Source organism: Cherax quadricarinatus, chromosome 18, assembly GCF_038502225.1.
Source record: "Cherax quadricarinatus isolate ZL_2023a chromosome 18, ASM3850222v1, whole genome shotgun sequence".
In the NCBI taxonomy this organism is placed as follows: domain Eukaryota; kingdom Metazoa; phylum Arthropoda; class Malacostraca; order Decapoda; family Parastacidae; genus Cherax; species Cherax quadricarinatus.
The window spans coordinates 7254442-7273919 of NC_091309.1; the positions used below are offsets into that span (position 1 = coordinate 7254442).

Genomic DNA, 19478 nt, shown 5'->3' on the forward strand with positions numbered 1-19478 from the left:
TGTGTCTTGCCACCTAAGTGTATTAACCCGTGTCTTGCCACCTAGGTGTATTAACCCGTGTCTTGCCACCTAGGTGTATTAACCCGTGTCTTGCCACCTAGGTGCATTAACCCGTGTCTTGCCACCTAGGTGTATTAACCTGTGTCTTGCCACCTAGGTGTGTTAACCCGTGTCTTGCCACCTAGGTGTATTAACCCGTGTCTTGCCACCTAGGTGTATTAACCCGTGTCTTGCCACCTAGGTGTATTAACCCGTGTCTTGCCACCTAGGTGTATTAACCCGTGTCTTGCCACCTAGGTGTATTAACCTGTGTCTTGCCACCTAGGTGTATTAAACTGTGTCTTGCCACCTAGGTGTATTAACCCGTGTCTTGCCACCTAGGTGTATTAACCTGTGTCTTGCCACCTAGGTGTATTAACCTGTGTCTTGCCACCTAGGTATATTAACCTGTGTCTTGCCACCTAGGTGTATTAACCTGTGTCTTGCCACCTAGGTGTATTAACCTGTGTCTTGCCACCTAGGTATATTAACCTGTGTCTTGCCACCTAGGTGTATTAACCTGTGTCTTGCCACCTAGGTATATTAACCTGTGTCTTGCCACCTAGGTATATTAACCTGTGTCTTGCCACCTAGGTATATTGACCTGTGTCTTGCCACCTAGGCATATTAACCTGTGTCTTGCCACCTAGGTGTATTAACCTGTGTCTTGCCACCTAGGTATATTAACCTGTGTCTTGCCACCTAGGTGTATTAACCTGTGTCTTGCCACCTAGGTATATTAACCTGTGTCTTGCCACCTAGGTGTATTAACCTGTGTCTTGCCACCTAGGTGTATTAACCTGTGTCTTGCCACCTAGGTATATTAACCTGTGTCTTGCCACCTAGGTATATTAACTGGTGTCTTGCCACCTAGGTATATTAACCTGTGTCTTGCCACCTAGGTATATTAACCTGTGTCTTGCCACCTAGGTGTATTAACCTGTGTCTTGCCACCTAGGTATATTAACCTGTGTCTTGCCACCTAGGTGTATTAACCTGTGTCTTGCCACCTAGGTGTATTAACCTGTGTCTTGCCACCTAGGTATATTAACCTGTGTCTTGCCACCTAGGTGTATTAACCTCTGTCTTGCCACCTAGGTGTATTAACCTGTGTCTTGCCACCTAGGTGTATTAACCTGTGTCTTGCCACCTAGGTATATTAACCTGTGTCTTGCCACCTAGGTGCATTAACCCGTGTCTTGCCACCTAGGTATATTAACCCGTGTCTTGCCACCTAGGTGTATTAACCTGTGTCTTGCCACCTAGGTGTATTAACCTGTGTCTTGCCACCTAGGTGTATTAACCTGTGTCTTGCCACCTAGGTATATTAACCTGTGTCTTGCCACCTAAGTGTATTAACCTGTGTCTTGCCACCTAGGTGTATTAACCTGTGTCTTGCCACCTAGGTATATTAACCTGTGTCTTGCCACCTAAGTGTATTAACCCGTGTCTTGCCACCTAGGTGTATTAACCTGTGTCTTGCCACCTAGGTGTATTAACCTGTGTCTTGCCACCTAGGTATATTAACCTGTGTCTTGCCACCTAGGTGTATTAACCTGTGTCTTGCCACCTAGGTATATTAACCTGTGTTTTGCCACCTAAGTGTATTAACCCGTGTCTTGCCACCTAGGTGTATTAATCTGTGTCTTGCCACCTAGGTATATTAACCTGTGTCTTGCCACCTAGGTGTATTAACCCGTGTCTTGCCACCTAGGTATATTAACCCGTGTCTTGCCACCTAGGTGTATTAACCTGTGTCTTGCCACCTAGGTATATTAACCTGTGTCTTGCCACCTAGGTGTATTAACCTGTGTCTTGCCACCTAGGTATATTAACCTGTGTCTTGCCACCTAAGTGTATTAACCCGTGTCTTGCCACCTAGGTATATTAACCTGTGTCTTGAAGGCTGTGTTTTGCAACCTCCGACTTGAATATTGTAATTAACTATTTGTAATCTATTTGAGTTGGGGGGGGGAGAGTGTTGAACTCTAGCTCTTAGTTCCACCTCTTTCCTTTCGATCGACTGATACAAATGAGCTTCGTCATATCTATTTTTAGAACCCAATGCATTTTGTCTAACACCGTCTCTCTCTGTCTCTCTCTCTCTCTCTGTCTCTCTCTCTCTCTCTAACTTACCTAACTGTCTAGATGTAAGATCACGTGCGCGCATGTACATACATACGTATATTTATATAATCTCTCTGTTTACAACCTTAACGACCTAAATATTTGTGGAAATTTCGATATTTAGATGTTTGTATTTAGTGTTAATATGTTCTACATTGATTTTTGAAAGTTGCTAGAGCAATTACCTTTTCATTTAGGTTGGAGTTTAGGCTATGGGTTCCCATAATATTGCTTTGCGCCCCATAAATGGGAGGAGCACCATTTGTCAGTTCCATTTTTCCACCCCCATGAACATTTCTTTAACGGTTTTTGTGTGTAGTCGGTTACTGTACTCAGGTAAAGGTGTAGGTGCCCGTTCCACTGGGCGAGGCCAGAGGAACCACCTGAACTAGTAGGAACCTGTGTTTCTGTTTCTATTTGCAAAGACAATGCCTGTTTCATTTTCTTCCATCGCCTAACTTTAGGCACTACAAAAACAATCCTAGAAAGCTTACGCAACAACTGCTGGAACTGTGGTATAGCCATAAACCAGGAAATAACAAAAAGGCACAATACCGTGACTGGAACAACACACTAATAACTCGCATATAGTAGAGAGGAGCTGACGACGACTAACGGTCCGACTGTCCGACTTGGACCATTTACAAAGCCACGCTGTGTGACTTTGTAAATGGTCCAAGTCGGACCGAAACGTCGTCGCAAGCTCCTCTCTCCTATGTGCGGGTTATTTGTGCATAAACCAGTAGATCTATTCAACATAGTGCTAAATACCGATAACGCGATATGCCACGAAACAGGTAAATTGTCTCATTTTATTCTACACAACAGTTGTGTTGACAGTGAGCAGTGTAGTAAAAAAAATAAAAGTCTGCAAATTATCCAGAATAAGACGGGGAGAGTCATCCTGGACCTGTATAAATGAGAACATGTTGGTCACGATGATTTACAGCTGGAATTACCGAGTATGGAAGAGTGTAAGGCAGATGAAACTAAATATAAAATTGCTTACATTGTCTAGACTATCTCTTCACAAATTTTGTCAAGATTAGGAACCAAAACCAGTATGGTACTTGAGAAAGTGTAGTTTCTGCAGTAGGTGGTCAGGCCTCAGACACCTTTTATTATACAGTAATAAAGGAGTGAAACGGATTTTCTGATCATGTCAAGATCAGTCTTAACAGAAACAGTTCCTAATGAATGAGGATTAAGAAAGGGAGGTGTGGAAAATGCTGTATATATTTTCCAGAAATTCAGTATTTATATGTATATAGATGGCCATACTGTATTTAATAATATTTATATCATAGAAAACGGGGAGTCTGCGTCTGCGGAGGAGACTCGCCATCTTGGTTTTGAATTGAATAGAACGTTAGTGTAATGGGAAGAAGTTTTCGTGCTCTAGAGGTTAAAATTGGGTTGACACCTCTCAAATAGGAGGCGAAATTGTTGGATGTGCATTCCTGCATAACTTGAGATATCAGGCGACAGGACAGGACAACTCCAGGAACCTCAGATAAGCTGTCTAATTTATGTTTAATTTCTGGAGAGAAAAATTTTCATAAATGTAGGCAAAAGGGGGGAGGGGGGGGGTCCTGTACATGACACATTAATCTCCAGGCAAATTGGTGAGTGATATTAAGATATATTTTCCTTCTGTTATGTAATTGTGTATATATATAACCATTTATTATTTTTAATATACAGTCCACAAATTTATATATTTACCAGCATTCCTGGTGTATGTATATTTCATTTAATTAATAGGTCCAGAGCAACTTGTGGATATGACAGTGGTAGGTATCGAAGGGGGACATTTTTTGCGACTTAAATGTCCCAAATTCCTACTTGTCTAACTGATAAATAATAGTTATCATTTTTCATTTACTGTTATGTATATAATTATACATCCAAGTAAATGCAGTTTTCCACAGGAGGTAAAATTATTTTTTGTATACTTAATATTCATTATTTTAAGCAGTTTTCCTCTATTAAATGTTCATGTAAACTACTCGATTTGCTTTACTCCTGGAGTTTGCCTGGAGAGAGTTCCGGGGGTCAACGCCCCCGCGGCCCGGTCCGTGACCAGGCCTCCTGGTGGATCAGAGCCTGATCAACCAGGCTATTACTGCTGGCTGCACGCAATCCAACGTACGAGCCACAGCCCGGCTGGTCAGGTACCGACTTTAGGTGCTTGTCCAGTGCCAGCTTGAAGACTGCCAGGGGTCTATTGGTAATCCCCCTTATGTATGCTGGGAGGTAGTTGAACAGTCTCGGGCCCCTGACACTTATTGTATTGTCTCTTAACGTGCTAGTGACACCCCTGCTTTTCATTGGGGGGATGTTGCATCGTCTGTAACTGATTTCATGCATCTGATTTATTTTGTTTGTATAGTTGATTGATTTCTACGTTATCTAATAGCCAGGCTGCTAAGAATAAGATATTACAAGTACCCTAATGGAAATAAAGTCACTTAGTCTAGATTTTCTGGAGTTATCCTAGGTAATCTACTCATATGTCTTGAGACAGTTGTAATCATCCAAAACTTGTTTAAATGTACTGTTTCGTAATTACACCTAAAAATATTTGTTGACAGGAAAGCAGGGTTCAATACTGCGTAAGCTGTCAGTGGCCCATATAAATCTAAAGCGGAGAAGGGCGAGGAGGAGGAGGAGAAGGAAGAGGAGGAGAAGGAGGAGGAGGATTATAGGGAGATCAGAGGGGAGTGAGGAGGAGGAAGACATGACAGAACTTCATGGTGGTGTACAACAAAACTAGCCTCTCAGGCGACAGCATTAGTGGAGTGCAGAGGTGTTTTCCCAAGGAGTAAGACACCTGGTTCTTCCGGTGTTCAGGCCTGGAATCCACCTTATCTAAGTCGGTAATTTAATGTTTCCTTTCTCATTCCCATCTAAATTTAGATGTTATATATATTTTCCGAACTTCCATGTGTTGGGGGGTCAATAAAGCATCACCTTTGGTGGCCCTGAATAACCCCGACAAGAAGAAAGTATAACATTCATTATTTTTTATTGGTAATTAAGTAAGTTTATTGCGCAAATGATATTGGATAACCCAAAAATGTCAAAAGTAACTTATATTCATTTGAGTCCTTGTAATATCTTATTATTAGCATCATAGATATTAGATACGGTAGAATCAGTCAGTAAGTAAGTAAGTAAGTTTATTCAGGTATACACAAATACAGTTACATAGAATTATCATATATAGCAGCATATGTGTAGAGAACCTAGGATAACCCAAAAAAGTCAGACACAGTGTCCTGTGGCCTGGTAGGCAACACTCTCGCCTCACACAAGGAGTATCCGTGGTTCGATTCCCGGCCGGATAGAAACATTGGGCGTGTTTCCCCACACCTACTGTCCCTGTTCACCTAGCAAATAAGTAGGTACCCGGGTGTTAGTGGACTGGTGTGGGTGGCATCCTGGGGTACAAGATTAAAGGACCACAATGAAAATAAGACAGTCCTCGATGACGCATTGACTTTCCCGGGTTATCCTGGGTGGTTAACCCTCCGGGGTTAAAAATCCGAACAAACTCTGATCTCTTATCGTGACTCCCGGGTGTTGGGTTCAATAAAGCTTCAGCTTTGGTGGCCCTGAATAACCCCGGCGAGAAGAAAGTATGTCAACATTCATAATTTTTTTAATGGTAAGTTTACTGTGTCAGTTATCTCGGATGACACCAGTCAAAGTAACTTATTTGCATTGGGATCCTAGTAATATCTTATTATTAGCAGCGAAAATAAGGATCCTAGTAATATCTTATTATTAGCAGCGAAAATAAGGATCCTAGTAATATCTTATTATTAGCAGCGAAAATAAGGATCCTAGTAATATCTTATTATTAGCAGCGAAAATAAGGATCCTAGTAATATCTTATCAGCAGTCTAGCTATTAGATATAGTTTTATGTCATGATTATATCCACAAAAAAAAAGTTGTGTAACTATACTACATGAAAATCACATTACGATAAAAAGAAGTAAAAAAAAAAGTTAACTGGACTAATTTATAGGAATATTAAGTAGGAAAAATAAATATAATACACGTAATTTGGGTTTAGCGCTTTGTTTTGATTAATACGTAATAGGTACGCTAATTAATAAATTGATTAACAAATTAATTAACAAATTAGTTAACAAGTTAATAAATAAATAAATAAAATATTAACTACACAGCGCTGTATATGACCCTTGTGGGTTTAGCGCTTAGTTATGATTATTATAATAATTTTCTGCAGCTTCATTCATTAGGAACAATTTTTTTTTTACCTGCCTAAACTAGGTCATGCCAAGACTGACCTTGATATGGTCAGGCAGTTTGTTCCACTTTTTTATTGCTGTATAATAAACGATGGTTGAGGTCTGACCAACTACTTCACTTAGGTGATTAAGTTTTTTTTTTTTCGGTGGTTTGGAAACTTTCTGATAGCATTTTGTACATATATACATACTTTAGATACGTATGTCTAGTTAAGCCTTAATTCAATAAAACTTGATTTAACAGATTTTGGGTTTAATGGATAAAATCTGAGGTTATACAAAATTTGGAAGCAACTTTTCGAGTCAGTGAAATCAAGAATTATCTTATTTTTTACTGTCAAGGAAATTTATTTGATCAGAATTATCTATTATTTAATTTGGACAATTCTAGATTTAACAGGCTAAGTCCAGAATCACCCATTATTGTTGCAGTATGCTGAGTAAATTTATTTTCGGAGTTAATGGATTTAGTACGTCAAATTGTAAAATTGTCTGTTACTTTTTATTTATTTATTTATTTATTTTTTATTTGGAATAATACAGCCTCTCCTCACCTAACGATGTACTCGTTTACTGACAACTCAGACTTACTGTATATTAGAGCTGATTTCCTCTGTTCTGTTTATTACAATATACAGTACACTACTGTATAAATATTTTAAAATATACCAGAAATATTATAAATGGTGCAAAGGTGACATTAAAATAATATCATAGATGGTTGACACAAACCGACCACCACCATAGTATGCTCCTCACTTAGCGGCAAATTTATTTACCAACGTGGTCTTAGGAATGGAACTCCATCATTAAGTGAGGAGAGGCTCTATTCTCATAATTCGGCTTTAATGGGCACCTCCTCCACCTCCTCCCTATTATTCAGTGAAAACAAGGCTTCACTGCATATTTAATATCTTGTAATATACATTTCTTTAACAGATCTGGTGAGCAAGAGGAAAAACAAAACCATTGGCTCAGCAAAAATGGAGAAATTTGAACATGAAGGACATGAGCCCTCCCACTTGACCAGTCATAGGAAAGTGACAGCAGTTGTCATTGGTGCAGGTATGGTGGTAAAATACATATTAGAAAAATGATGCAGGATGCTAAATGTAACTGGTACAATTGTGCAAGTGACTGAAAGAGGTAAAAACTCTAAATTGTGCAAATATGCAAGTAAAAAATCAGAGTTATTGCTGGTGTGAGTATAGTAGTAGAGAATGCCTGAAGCTGTAGTAATTGCTTTTGTTTTTGTGAATGACAATAAGAGAAGTACTGGAGGGTCCCACTTTACAGCAATTCACTTTACAGCATTTCACTAATGCAGCGGTTTTCATTATATCCATTCTTCATTTATTCAGACTTCGTACAATAAATATATTAAACTCTCACTATAAGCTAAGGATGAAAATATTTTATGGTAAGTAATGTGTGTATTGTATATGCATTTTTTAGGCCTAGCTCTATTGCTAACTTCATATATGATAGTGTAAACATGTTATATGCATTTGAAAGTGAACAAAGGTTATGTTTCACTTTACAGCAATTTTTGCTTTACGACAGTAGCCCAGAACCTAACCTGCTCTATAAGTGGGGCTTCTATGTATTTCTGGTGTGGTACATATTTTTATAATCCTTAAAATTGAGAAGAAATACTTTCAAGAATTTCACTCTATTTATTGTAAAATGGTGAGCTGATACATCCCATTACCCACTAATTGGCGGTGTTCTCTAAATGTCAGTTCAAATGGTTCCCAGAATTTGGACATAAATTTATTTTATTAGGCATTTAATCAGTAATGTTAATACACCCGTATTAGTGAATTATGAAAATGAAAGATGTAGATTATATGAGGGGGTTAAGACTTATATGTAGTACCAAGCAGGATTTCTCATTGAGATGTGAAGCTGCAACACAGTGAGTAAAATTAACAAGTGAAAATATGTGAACAAAACAGTATCATGGGGTGAGTGTAGCGTGTTTAGTTATTGAGATATATTTACTATACATAGATATTACTGTATATAGTTGAGTTTTAGTTTTGTTCCCTTGAAAAGCTGTGCATAATTCTAGACATTTTGGAATGTACATAAACAAATTGTCATCCTAAATTGTATCATATATTTGTATTTTATTTACTAATTGTAAAAAGAGAGCAAATGAGAGAGTGGGTGAGATGTTATCAACAAATTTTGTTGAAAATAAGAAAAAGTTTTGGAGTGAGATTAACAAGTTAAGGAAGCCTAGAGAACAAATGGATTTGTCAGTTAAAAATAGGAGAGGAGAGTTATTAAATGGAGAGTTAGAGGTATTGGGAAGATGGAGGGAATATTTTGAGGAATTGTTAAATGTTGACGAAGATAGGGAAGCTGTGTTTTCGTGTATAGGGCAAGGAGGAATAACATCTTGTAGGAGTGAGGAAGAGCCAGTTGTGAGTGTGGGGGAAGTTCGTGAGGCAGTAGGTAAAATGAAAGGGGGTAAGGCAGCCGGGATTGATGGGATAAAGATAGAAATGTTAAAAGCAGGTGGGGATATAGTTTTGGAGTGGTTGGTGCAATTATTTAATAAATGAATGGAAGAGGGTAAGGTACCTAGGGATTGGCAGAGAGCATGCATAGTTCCTTTGTATAAAGGCAAAGGGGACGAAAGAGAGTGCAAAAATTATAGGGGGATAAGTCTGTTGAGTATACCTGGTAAAGTGTATGGTAGAGTTATTATTGAAAGAATTAAGAGTAAGACGGAGAATAGGATAGCAGATGAACAAGGAGGCTTTAGGAAAGGTAGGGGGTGTGTGGACCAGGTGTTTACAGTGAAACATATAAGTGAACAGTATTTAGATAAGGCTAAAGAGGTCTTTGTGGCATTTATGGATTTGGAAAAGGCGTATGACAGGGTGGATAGGGGGCCAATGTGGCAGATGTTGCAGGTGTATGGTGTAGGAGGTAGGTTACTGAAAGCAGTGAAGAGTTTTTACGAGGATAGTGAGGCTCAAGTTAGAGTATGTAGGAAAGAGGGAAATTATTTCCCAGTAAAAGTAGGCCTTAGACAAGGATGTGTGATGTCACCGTGGTTGTTTGATATATTTATAGATGGGGTTGTAAGAGAAGTAAATGCGAGGGTCTTGGCAAGAGGCGTGGAGTTAAAAGATAAAGAATCACACATAAAATGGGAGTTGTCACAGTTGCTCTTTGCTGATGACACAGTGCTCTTGGGAGATTCTGAAGAGAAGTTGCAGAGATTGGTGGATGAATTTGGTAGGGTGTGCAAAAGAAGAAAATTAAAAGTGAATACAGGAAAGAGTAAGGTTATGAGGATAAAAAAAAGATTAGGTGATGAAAGATTGGATATCAGATTGGAGGGAGAGAGTATGGAGGAGGTGAATGTATTCAGATATTTGGGAGTGGACGTGTCAGCGGATGGGTCTATGAAAGATGAGGTGAATCATAGAATTGATGAGGGGAAAAGGGTGAGTGGTGCACTTAGGAGTCTGTGGAGACAAAGAACTTTGTCCTTGGAGGCAAAGAGGGGAATGTATGAGAGTATAGCTTTACCAATGCTCTTATATGAGTGTGAAGCATGGGTGATGAATGTTGCAGTGAGGAGAAGGCTGGAGGCAGTGGAGATGTCATGTCTGAGGGCAATGTGTGGTGTGAATATAATGCAGAGAATTCGTAGTTTGGAAGTTAGGAGGAGGTGCGGGATTACCAAAACTGTTGTCCAGAGGGCTGAGGAAGGGTTGAAGATTGAGACACTTATGCAGCATATGGGAATGTACATTCTACAAGATTGATGGACTGAACACATCGACTCCAGGCTGAGGGACTGATTACCTCATACTCCTCCTCACCTTACGCCTTCCTCTTTGTATTGGACTGATGAAGCCACTGTGTGGCGAAACATTTCCTGAATAAAGATTCCCATATGCTGCATAAGTGTCTCAATCTTCAACTTGTCGGTTTTTCAAACCATTCATCACAACTGAGGAAGGGTTGTTGAGGTGGTTCGGACATATAGAGAGAATGGAGCGAAACAGAGTGACTTCAAGAGTGTATCAGTCTGTAGTGGAAGGAAGGCGGGGTAGGGGTCGGCCTAGGAAAGGTTGGAGGGAGGGGGTAAAGGAGGTTTTGTGTGCGAGGGGCTTGGACTTCCAGCAAGCATGCGTGAGCGTGTTTGATAGGAGTGAATGGAGACAAATGGTTTTTAATACTTGACGTGCTGTTGGAGCGTGAGCAAAGTAACATTTATGAAGGGGTTCAGGGAAACCGGCAGGCTGGACTTGAGTCCTGGAGATGGGAAGTACAGTGCCTGCACTCTGAAGGAGGGGTGTTAATGTTGCAGTTTAAAAACTGTAGTGTAAAGCACCCTTCTGGCAAGACAGTGATGGAGTGAATGATGGTGAAAGTTTTTCTTTTTCGGGCCACCCTGCCTTGGTGGGAATCGGCCAGTGTGATAATAATAATAATAATAATAAAATATTTACACTATATATTAGCCGAAAAAAAGCATGCATCAAATAATTTTAATACAGTACTATACATATTGTAAAAAAATTTAGAGATACATTATCTTTATTTAAATGCTAAACTTTCATATCCATGAATGTAATTTATCATAACTGATATGGATACAATAAAATTGAATTGCAGTCTAAAACTTGGTAGATTTTTTATTAATGAGACTTTATAACAGAATACTTCATTTTTTCCAGGTAACAGAGGAAAGAACTACGCAAAATATGCGGAAGATTTTCCCCACTTGTTCCAAGTAGTTGCTGTAGCCGAGCCCAAAGTGCATGCCAGAGAGTATATACAAAGAAAGCATTCCTTGCCCCTGGACCGGTATGCTGAAATCTTCAGCTGAGCTTTTAGCTTATTTGCATTATATAGTGTTTAGTTATTTATTAAAACAGACACTAAATCAATTAACAAATTACTGTATGTATACATATGTACTCTATATTTATCTACAAAATGAGTTCATCAGCTAGAGTACCACTTTGTGGCATCAGATTGATCTAAATCTTTGTGTTCACATATCTCTTAGTAAATCCCTTATAATGCAACTCTAATAAAGAAATGTTAAGACAGGCTAAAGGCTCTTGAGAGTTGTGTCTAGCTACAACTCCAGAGAGGGTGTTAATACAAGAAAATTATGTATTATGCTCTATGTGATTTTAATCAACTCCATGATCAACCACCTTGCCATTAACCTTTTCAGGGTCCGTCCCGTAGATCTACGGCTTTACGTTCAGGGTCCAAACCGTAGATCTACGTCATGAGCTCAGCTCACTCTGATAAACTGTGAGTGGTACATTTGGGCCTAGATATGAGAGAATACATCTATGTGGTATGTGTGCACCACATAAAACAGATCCTGCAGCGCACTGTATATAATTAGAAAAAAAAACTGAAATCATGATTTTTCGATTAAAACAGCGACTTTGCAGTGTTTTCTCGTATGTTTTTTATAGCTGTATTTGCGATTTCTTGGTCTCATTTGATAGAATGGAAGACATATTACAGAAATAGAGATGATTTTGATTGGTTTTAGCACTGGAAATGGCTTGAAACTGAGCTCAAAGTAGCAGAAATGTTAAATTTTTGACGATATCCAAGAGTAAACAAACGACCTCACATGTCTAATACACGCCAGCTGGTGGGTCTGATATGCATTCACAAATGTGGTGATGATATTTATACAATTATTACAATATTGCATAACAGTAAATCTTCTATTTTTTGGTGTGAATAAAAATTCATTATGTGAATAAAAAATCAAAATGGAATTTATTTGTAAAGCCTCAAAACATAACTAATGAACAGAAGAAATGTTAGTTTAGTTCCAGGAATACCTACATTGTTTATTCTGGACCCTATTTTGAAATTGGAATATTTTGAACTTTGTGTTAAATTGGCCAAATTAACAATTTCCGATCACTTTAATTTGTAGTTGAAACAGTTGACTTGCTGATTTCTTGTGCTCAATCGATAGAATAGAAGTAATACTAGTGAAATAGCTAAGAATTTGGTTGACTGGAATAATGTAATTGGCCTAAAATGGGAGTCAAAGTCGGCAAAATCGCCGATTCGTAAATATCGTTGACACATCAAAATTCACGAGAACATAATTTCGTCAATTTTCCATCAAATTTCGTACTTTTTGTTTTATTACCTTCACAAAAAGATTCTCTACCATTTCATAAGAAAAATAACAAATTTTTTTTTTTAAATTCTTGGACACTGGGGCACCACTTCAGATTTGGGCCTTGGACCCTGAAGGGGTTAATACATACAATACATAATTCATTGACCCTTATAGTTAATGTAAAAATGAGTTTAGTATTCCAAATGTCTGTGCTAGGATAATGAAACTTAACACTCAACATTTATTTATTTATTTAGAAATTTTAGCATACATACAGAGGTACAAAAAAAATACAGGTAAGAGCAGCATGCCAAAGCCACTTATATGCATAGCATTATGGGCTGGCTTAAAATTAACTTAAGATTAACTAAGTAGGTAGTAGGTTGGTAGACAGCAACCACCCAGGGAAGTACTACCGTCCTGCCAGATGACTGTGAAACAAAAACCTGTAACTGTTTTGCATGATGGTAGGATTGCTGGTTTCTTTTTCTGTCTCATAAACACGCTAAGATAACAGGGATATCTTGCTACTCCTACTTACACTTTGGTCACACTTCACAGACACGCACATGCATATATATATATACATACATCTAGGTTTTTTCTCCTTTTTCTAAATAGCTCTTGTTCTTTTTTATTTCTTCTATTGTCCATGGGGAAGTGGAAAAGAATCTTTCCTCCGTAAGCCATGCGTGTCGTATGAGGCGACTAAAATGCCGGGAGCAATGGGCTAGTAACCCCTTCTCCTGTATACAATTACTAAAAAAGAGAAGAAGAAAAACTTTATAAAACTGGGTTGCTTAAATGTGCGTGGATGTAGTGCGGATGACAAGAAACAGATGATTGCTGATGTTATGAATGAAAAGAAGTTGGATGTCCTGGCCCTAAGCGAAACAAAGCTGAAGGGGGTAGGAGAGTTTCAGTGGGGGGAAATAAATGGGATTAAATCTGGAGTATCTGAGAGAGTTAGAGCAAAGGAAGGGGTAGCAGTAATGTTAAATGATCAGTTATGGAAGGAGAAAAGAGAATATGAATGTGTAAATTCAAGAATTATGTGGATTAAAGTAAAGGTTGGATGCGAGAAGTGGGTCATAATAAGCGTGTATGCACCTGGAGAAGAGAGGAATGGAGAGGAGAGAGAGAGATTTTGGGAGATGTTAAGTGAATGTATAGGAGCCTTTGAACCAAGTGAGAGAGTAATTGTGGTAGGGGACTTGAATGCTAAAGTAGGAGAAACTTTTAGAGAGGGTGTGGTAGGTAAGTTTGGGGTGCCAGGTGTAAATGATAATGGGAGCCCTTTGATTGAACTTTGTATAGAAAGGGGTTTAGTTATAGGTAATACATATTTTAAGAAAAAGAGGATAAATAAGTATACACGATATGATGTAGGGCGAAATGACAGTAGTTTGTTGGATTATGTATTGGTAGGTAAAAGACTGTTGAGTAGACTTCAGGATGTACATGTTTATAGAGGGGCCACAGATATATCAGATCACTTTCTAGTTGTAGCTACACTGAGAGTAAAAGGTAGATGGGATACAAGGAGAATAGAAGCATCAGGGAAGAGAGAGGTGAAGGTTTATAAACTAAAAGAGGAGGCAGTTAGGGTAAGATATAAACAGCTATTGGAGGATAGATGGGCTAATGAGAGCATAGGCAATGGGGTCGAAGAGGTATGGGGTAAGTTTAAAAATGTAGTGTTAGAGTGTTCAGCAGAAGTTTGTGGTTACAGGAAAGTGGGTGCAGGAGGGAAGAGGAGCGATTGGTGGAATGATGATGTAAAGAGAGTAGTAAGGGAGAAAAAGTTAGCATATGAGAAGTTTTTACAAAGTAGAAGTGATGCAAAGTTTTGGAGTGAGATTAACAAGTTAAGAAAGCCTAGAGAACAAATGGATTTGTCAGTTAAAAATAGGAGAGGAGAGTTATTAAATGGAGAGTTAGAGGTATTGGGAAGATGGAAGGAATATTTTGAGGAATTGTTAAATGTTGATGAAGATAGGGAAGCTGTGATTTCGTGTATAGGGCAAGGAGGAATAACATCTTGTAGGAGTGAGGAAGAGCCAGTTGTGAGTGTGGGGGAAGTTCGTGAGGCAGTAGGTAAAATGAAAGGGGGTAAGGCAGCCGGGATTGATGGGATAAAGATAGAAATGTTAAAAGCAGGTGGGGATATAGTTTTGGAGTGGTTGGTGCAATTATTTAATAAATGTATGGAAGAGGGTAAGGTACCTAGGGATTGGCAGAGAGCATGCATAGTTCCTTTGTATAAAGGCAAAGGGGATAAAAGAGAGTGCAAAAATTATAGGGGGATAAGTCTGTTGAGTGTACCTGGTAAAGTGTATGGTAGAGTTATAATTGAAAGAATTAAGAGTAAGACGGAGAATAGGATAGCAGATGAACAAGGAGGCTTTAGGAAAGGTAGGGGGTGTGTGGACCAGGTGTTTACAGTGAAACATATAAGTGAACAGTATTTAGATAAGGCTAAAGAGGTCTTTGTGGCATTTATGGATTTGGAAAAGGCGTATGACAGGGTGGATAGGGGGGCAATGTGGCAGATGTTGCAAGTGTATGGTGTAGGAGGTAGGTTACTGAAAGCAGTGAAGAGTTTTTACGAGGATAGTGAGGCTCAAGTTAGAGTATGTAGGAAAGAGGGAAATTTTTTCCCAGTAAAAGTAGGCCTTAGACAAGGATGTGTGATGTCACCGTGGTTGTTTAATATATTTATAGATGGGGTTGTAAGAGAAGTAAATGCGAGGGTCTTGGCAAGAGGCGTGGAGTTAAAAGATAAAGAATCACACACAAAGTGGGAGTTGTCACAGCTGCTCTTTGCTGATGACACTGTGCTCTTGGGAGATTCTGAAGAGAAGTTGCAGAGATTGGTGGATGAATTTGGTAGGGTGTGCAAAAGAAGAAAATTAAAGGTGAATACAGGAAAGAGTAAGGTTATGAGGATAACAAAAAGATTAGGTGATGAAAGATTGAATATCAGATTGGAGGGAGAGAGTATGGAGGAGGTGAACGTATTCAGATATTTGGGAGTGGACGTGTCAGCGGATGGGTCTATGAAAGATGAGGTGAATCATAGAATTGATGAGGGAAAAAGAGTGAGTGGTGCACTTAGGAGTCTGTGGAGACAAAGAACTTTGTCCTTGGAGGCAAAGAGGGGAATGTATGAGAGTATAGTTTTACCAACGCTCTTATATGGGTGTGAAGCGTGGGTGATGAATGTTGCAGCGAGGAGAAGGCTGGAGGCAGTGGAGATGTCATGTCTGAGGGCAATGTGTGGTGTGAATATAATGCAGAGAATTCGTAGTTTGGAAGTTAGGAGGAGGTGCGGGATTACCAAAACTGTTGTCCAGAGGGCCGAGGAAGGGTTGTTGAGGTGGTTCGGACATGTAGAGAGAATGGAGCGAAACAGAATGACTTCAAGAGTGTATCAGTCTGTAGTGGAAGGAAGGCGGGGTAGGGGTCGGCCTAGGAAGGGTTGGAGGGAGGGGGTAAAGGAGGTTTTGTGTGCGAGGGGCTTGGACTTCCAGCAGGCATGCGTGAGCGTGTTTGATAGGAGTGAATGGAGACAAATGGTTTTTAATACTTGACGTGCTGTTGGAGTGTGAGCAAAGTAACATTTATGAAGGGATTCAGGGAAACCGGCAGGCTGGACTTGAGTCCTGGAGATGGGAAGTACAGTGCCTGCACTCTGAAGGAGGGGTGTTAATGTTGCAGTTTAAAAACTGTAGTGTAAAGCACCCTTCTGGCAAGACAGTGATGGAGTGAATGATGGTGAAAGTTTTTCTTTTTCGGGCCACCCTGCCTTGGTGGGAATCGGCCGGTGTGATAATAAATAAAAAAATTAACTAAGCAATGATGAAATCAGTGATAAAACATTATTGTAAACAGATAACTATAAAGCACAAATGAGTATTACAAAGACAGGTCATATGGTTGCATGCATTGCTGTTCATTCAGTAGAATGGAGTATTCTGTTAGGTAGTGTATTTAAAAAAATAACAAAGTTAGATTGGGTCCTAGGTTTAACATTTATGTGATATAATTTTAAGGTTCATTTATTCAGTATTTATTTGGTTTTGAGTGAGTGAACTTTGAGAAGAGACTTGAATTTATAAACAGGTAGTGTTTCTTTTATATTTACAGGTAATGAGTTCCAGATTTTAGGGCCTTTTATGTGCATTGAGTTTTTGCATAGCGTGAGATGGACACGAGGAACATCAAAGAGTGATCTGTGCCTTGTGTTATGGTCATGTGTTCTGTTGAGGTTGGCAAGGAGATGTTTGAGGGGAGGGTTAATATCAGAGTTAAGTGTTCTATGTATGTAATAGGTGCAATAATAAGTATGGATGTTTTGTATGGTGAGTAGGTTGAGTGTTTTGAATATTGGTGGAGTGTGCTGCCTGTAGTGAGAATTTGTTATCATTCTAACTGCAGCCTTTTGTTGGGTAATTAGTGGTCTGAGATGGTTAATTGTTGTTGAGCCCCATGCACAAATTCCATAGGTGAGATAGGGGTAAATAAGAGAGTGATAAAGGGCCAGGAGGGCTGACTGTGGAACATAGTACCGTATCTTCGATAGTATGCCTACAGTCTTGGAAATTTTCTTAGAAATTTGTTGTATATGTGTGAAATTTGAGTCTATTATTGAGGTGGATTCCTAAGAATTTTCCCTCTGTTAGCCTTGTGATAGGTGATCCGTTTATTGTTATGTTAAGAGGTACATCTGTAGCTCTGTTACCAAACTGAATGAAGTAGGTTTTGTCAATATTTAGTGTAAGTTTGTTAGTCCTCATCCAGGTAGATATTTTCTGTAATTCGGTGTTTACAGTATTGGCTAGTGTGACTGGGCTCGGGTGAGAGAAGACGTATGTAGTGTCATCTCCATTACTCCATATTACAATGTTGAATTCTGAAACAAATATTGTAACCAAAAATCTTACCATCTAAAAGTTGGCAAACACACTGGAGTGAATAACAAAAACTTAATAATAATAATAATCTTTATTTCTACAAGTACGTGGTCTGAGATTAAATTTTACAGCTTCGCCAATGGAAGATGTATTTTGTGGACTTGCCCTGTTCTTTTATACTAGTTGATGAAAGATATTAAAAATAAAATTTAAGAGTTATTAATAAACAGCTTACAGTATTTCTTGTCATTTTTAGTGTTGTAGACTGTACTGATGTTTTCCATGACTTGTAGATGTTTTGATGACTGGGAACTTCTGGCTGAGGAACCCAAACTAGCAGATTGTGCAATTATTGCTACACAAGATCAGCAACATCTTCAACCCACCATTGCACTTGCCAGGAAGGGGTGAGTAACTAATATTGTAGGAAAGTCTATACCTGGCCTTCACCCAGGAGGCCCAGGTTCAATTCCCAGCATGGGTATTAATTTTTGAGGCCTGGTCACAGACCGGGCTGTGGGGGGCATTGACCCCTAAAACCTTCTCCAGGTATCTCCAGGTATACCTACCAGCATTTGTTAATCTTGCTGATTAATAGGTTTAGGGATTTTAATAAGGGGTATAGTATGTTGCCTATTGGTAGAGTTTGTGATTTCTCAGAGCTGCCTTTTGTTGAGTTATAATTGCTTGGAGGTGTGTAACTGAAGTGGATCCCCAAGCATGGATTCTATAAGTGAGGTATGGGTAGATGAGGGAAAAGTAAAGTGTTAGGGGTGTGGGTTGCGGAACATAATAGTGAATTTTGGAGAGTATCCCTACTTCGAGGCCTGGTTACAGACCAGGCCTCAGGGGCGTTGACCCCCAAAACCCTCTCCAGGTATACTGTCTCAGAAGCTTTTGTTGATGTGTGTTGGTGACGAGTATTAACCCTTTGACTGTCGCGGTCGTATATATACGTTTTACGAGGTGCCGTGTTTGACGTATATATACTCATAAATTCTAGCGGCTTCAAATCAAGCAGGAGAAAGCTGGTAGGCCCACATGTGAGAGAATGGGTCTGTATGGTCAGTGTGCACTGTATAAAAAAAATCCTGGAGCACGCAGTGCATAATGAGAAAAAAAAACTCAGACCGTTTTTTTTTAATTAAAATGCCGACTTTGTGGTCTATTTTCGTATAGTATTTATGGTTGTATTCTCGTTTTCTTGGTCTCATTTGATAGAATGGAAAACATATTACAGAAATAGAGGTGTTTTTGATTGATTTTACTATAAAAGAACCTAGAAATGGAGCTCAAAGTAGGGGAAATGTTTGATTTTTGCCAATGTTCAAAAGTAAACAAATGATGCCATTGTCCAATAAATGTCCAACTAGCCATTCTAATATGCAGTCATGAATGGGTTGATGTTATTTATACAGTTATTACAGCATTGCAGTAGTCTGCATAATAGTAAGTCTAATATTTTTTGTTTGAATAAAAATTCAAAATAGAAAGCAAGAGTAATATCAGAAGGGCCTGGAGACGTGACTGATGAACAAAGAAAACGTTATTTTAGAGCCAGGAATGTCTGCATTGTTCATTCTGGACCTTATTTTGAAATTGTCATATTTTTTTAGTTTTCGTGAAATTGGCCAAATTGCAAATTTCTGACCACATTATTAGGTAGTTGAAATCAGTAAATGGGCAGTTTCTTGTATTCAGTCGATAGAAAAAACGGAATTCTAAAGAAATAGCAATGAGTTTGGTCGCCTGGAACAATGGAATTAGCCGAAAATTGGGCTCAAAGTGGGCGAAATCTCCGATTTGTAAATATCGCTGAGGTCGCTAACCGCGAGCATAATTCCGTCAGTTTTCCATCAAATTTCTTTTTTTGTTTTTGGTGTCATTACAATCGGGAGAAGATTCTCTATTATTTCATAAGAAAAAATATTTTTTTTTTTTTTTTTAAATTTTGCGACACCAGGAGACA

At 38.9% G+C, this 19478-nt stretch overlaps 1 protein-coding gene across 4 annotated transcripts in view; it reads left to right on the forward strand.

Annotated features, from left to right (window-relative positions):
• Positions 1-4908: 4908 nt before the first annotated feature.
• The window catches only part of LOC128689339 (putative oxidoreductase YteT), a 38606-nt gene continuing 24036 nt past the window's right edge, over positions 4909-19478 (forward strand). For 2 of the 4 annotated variants that reach the window (XM_070086139.1, XM_070086141.1), the window contains exons 1-4: positions 5756-5836; positions 7388-7513; positions 11158-11287; positions 17803-17916. In XM_070086139.1, coding sequence (XP_069942240.1) covers positions 7432-7513; positions 11158-11287; positions 17803-17916 — 326 coding nt within the window. In that variant the 5' untranslated portion in view covers positions 5756-5836; positions 7388-7431. The other 2 variants (XM_053777515.2, XM_070086140.1) reach the window with 2 other exon arrangements.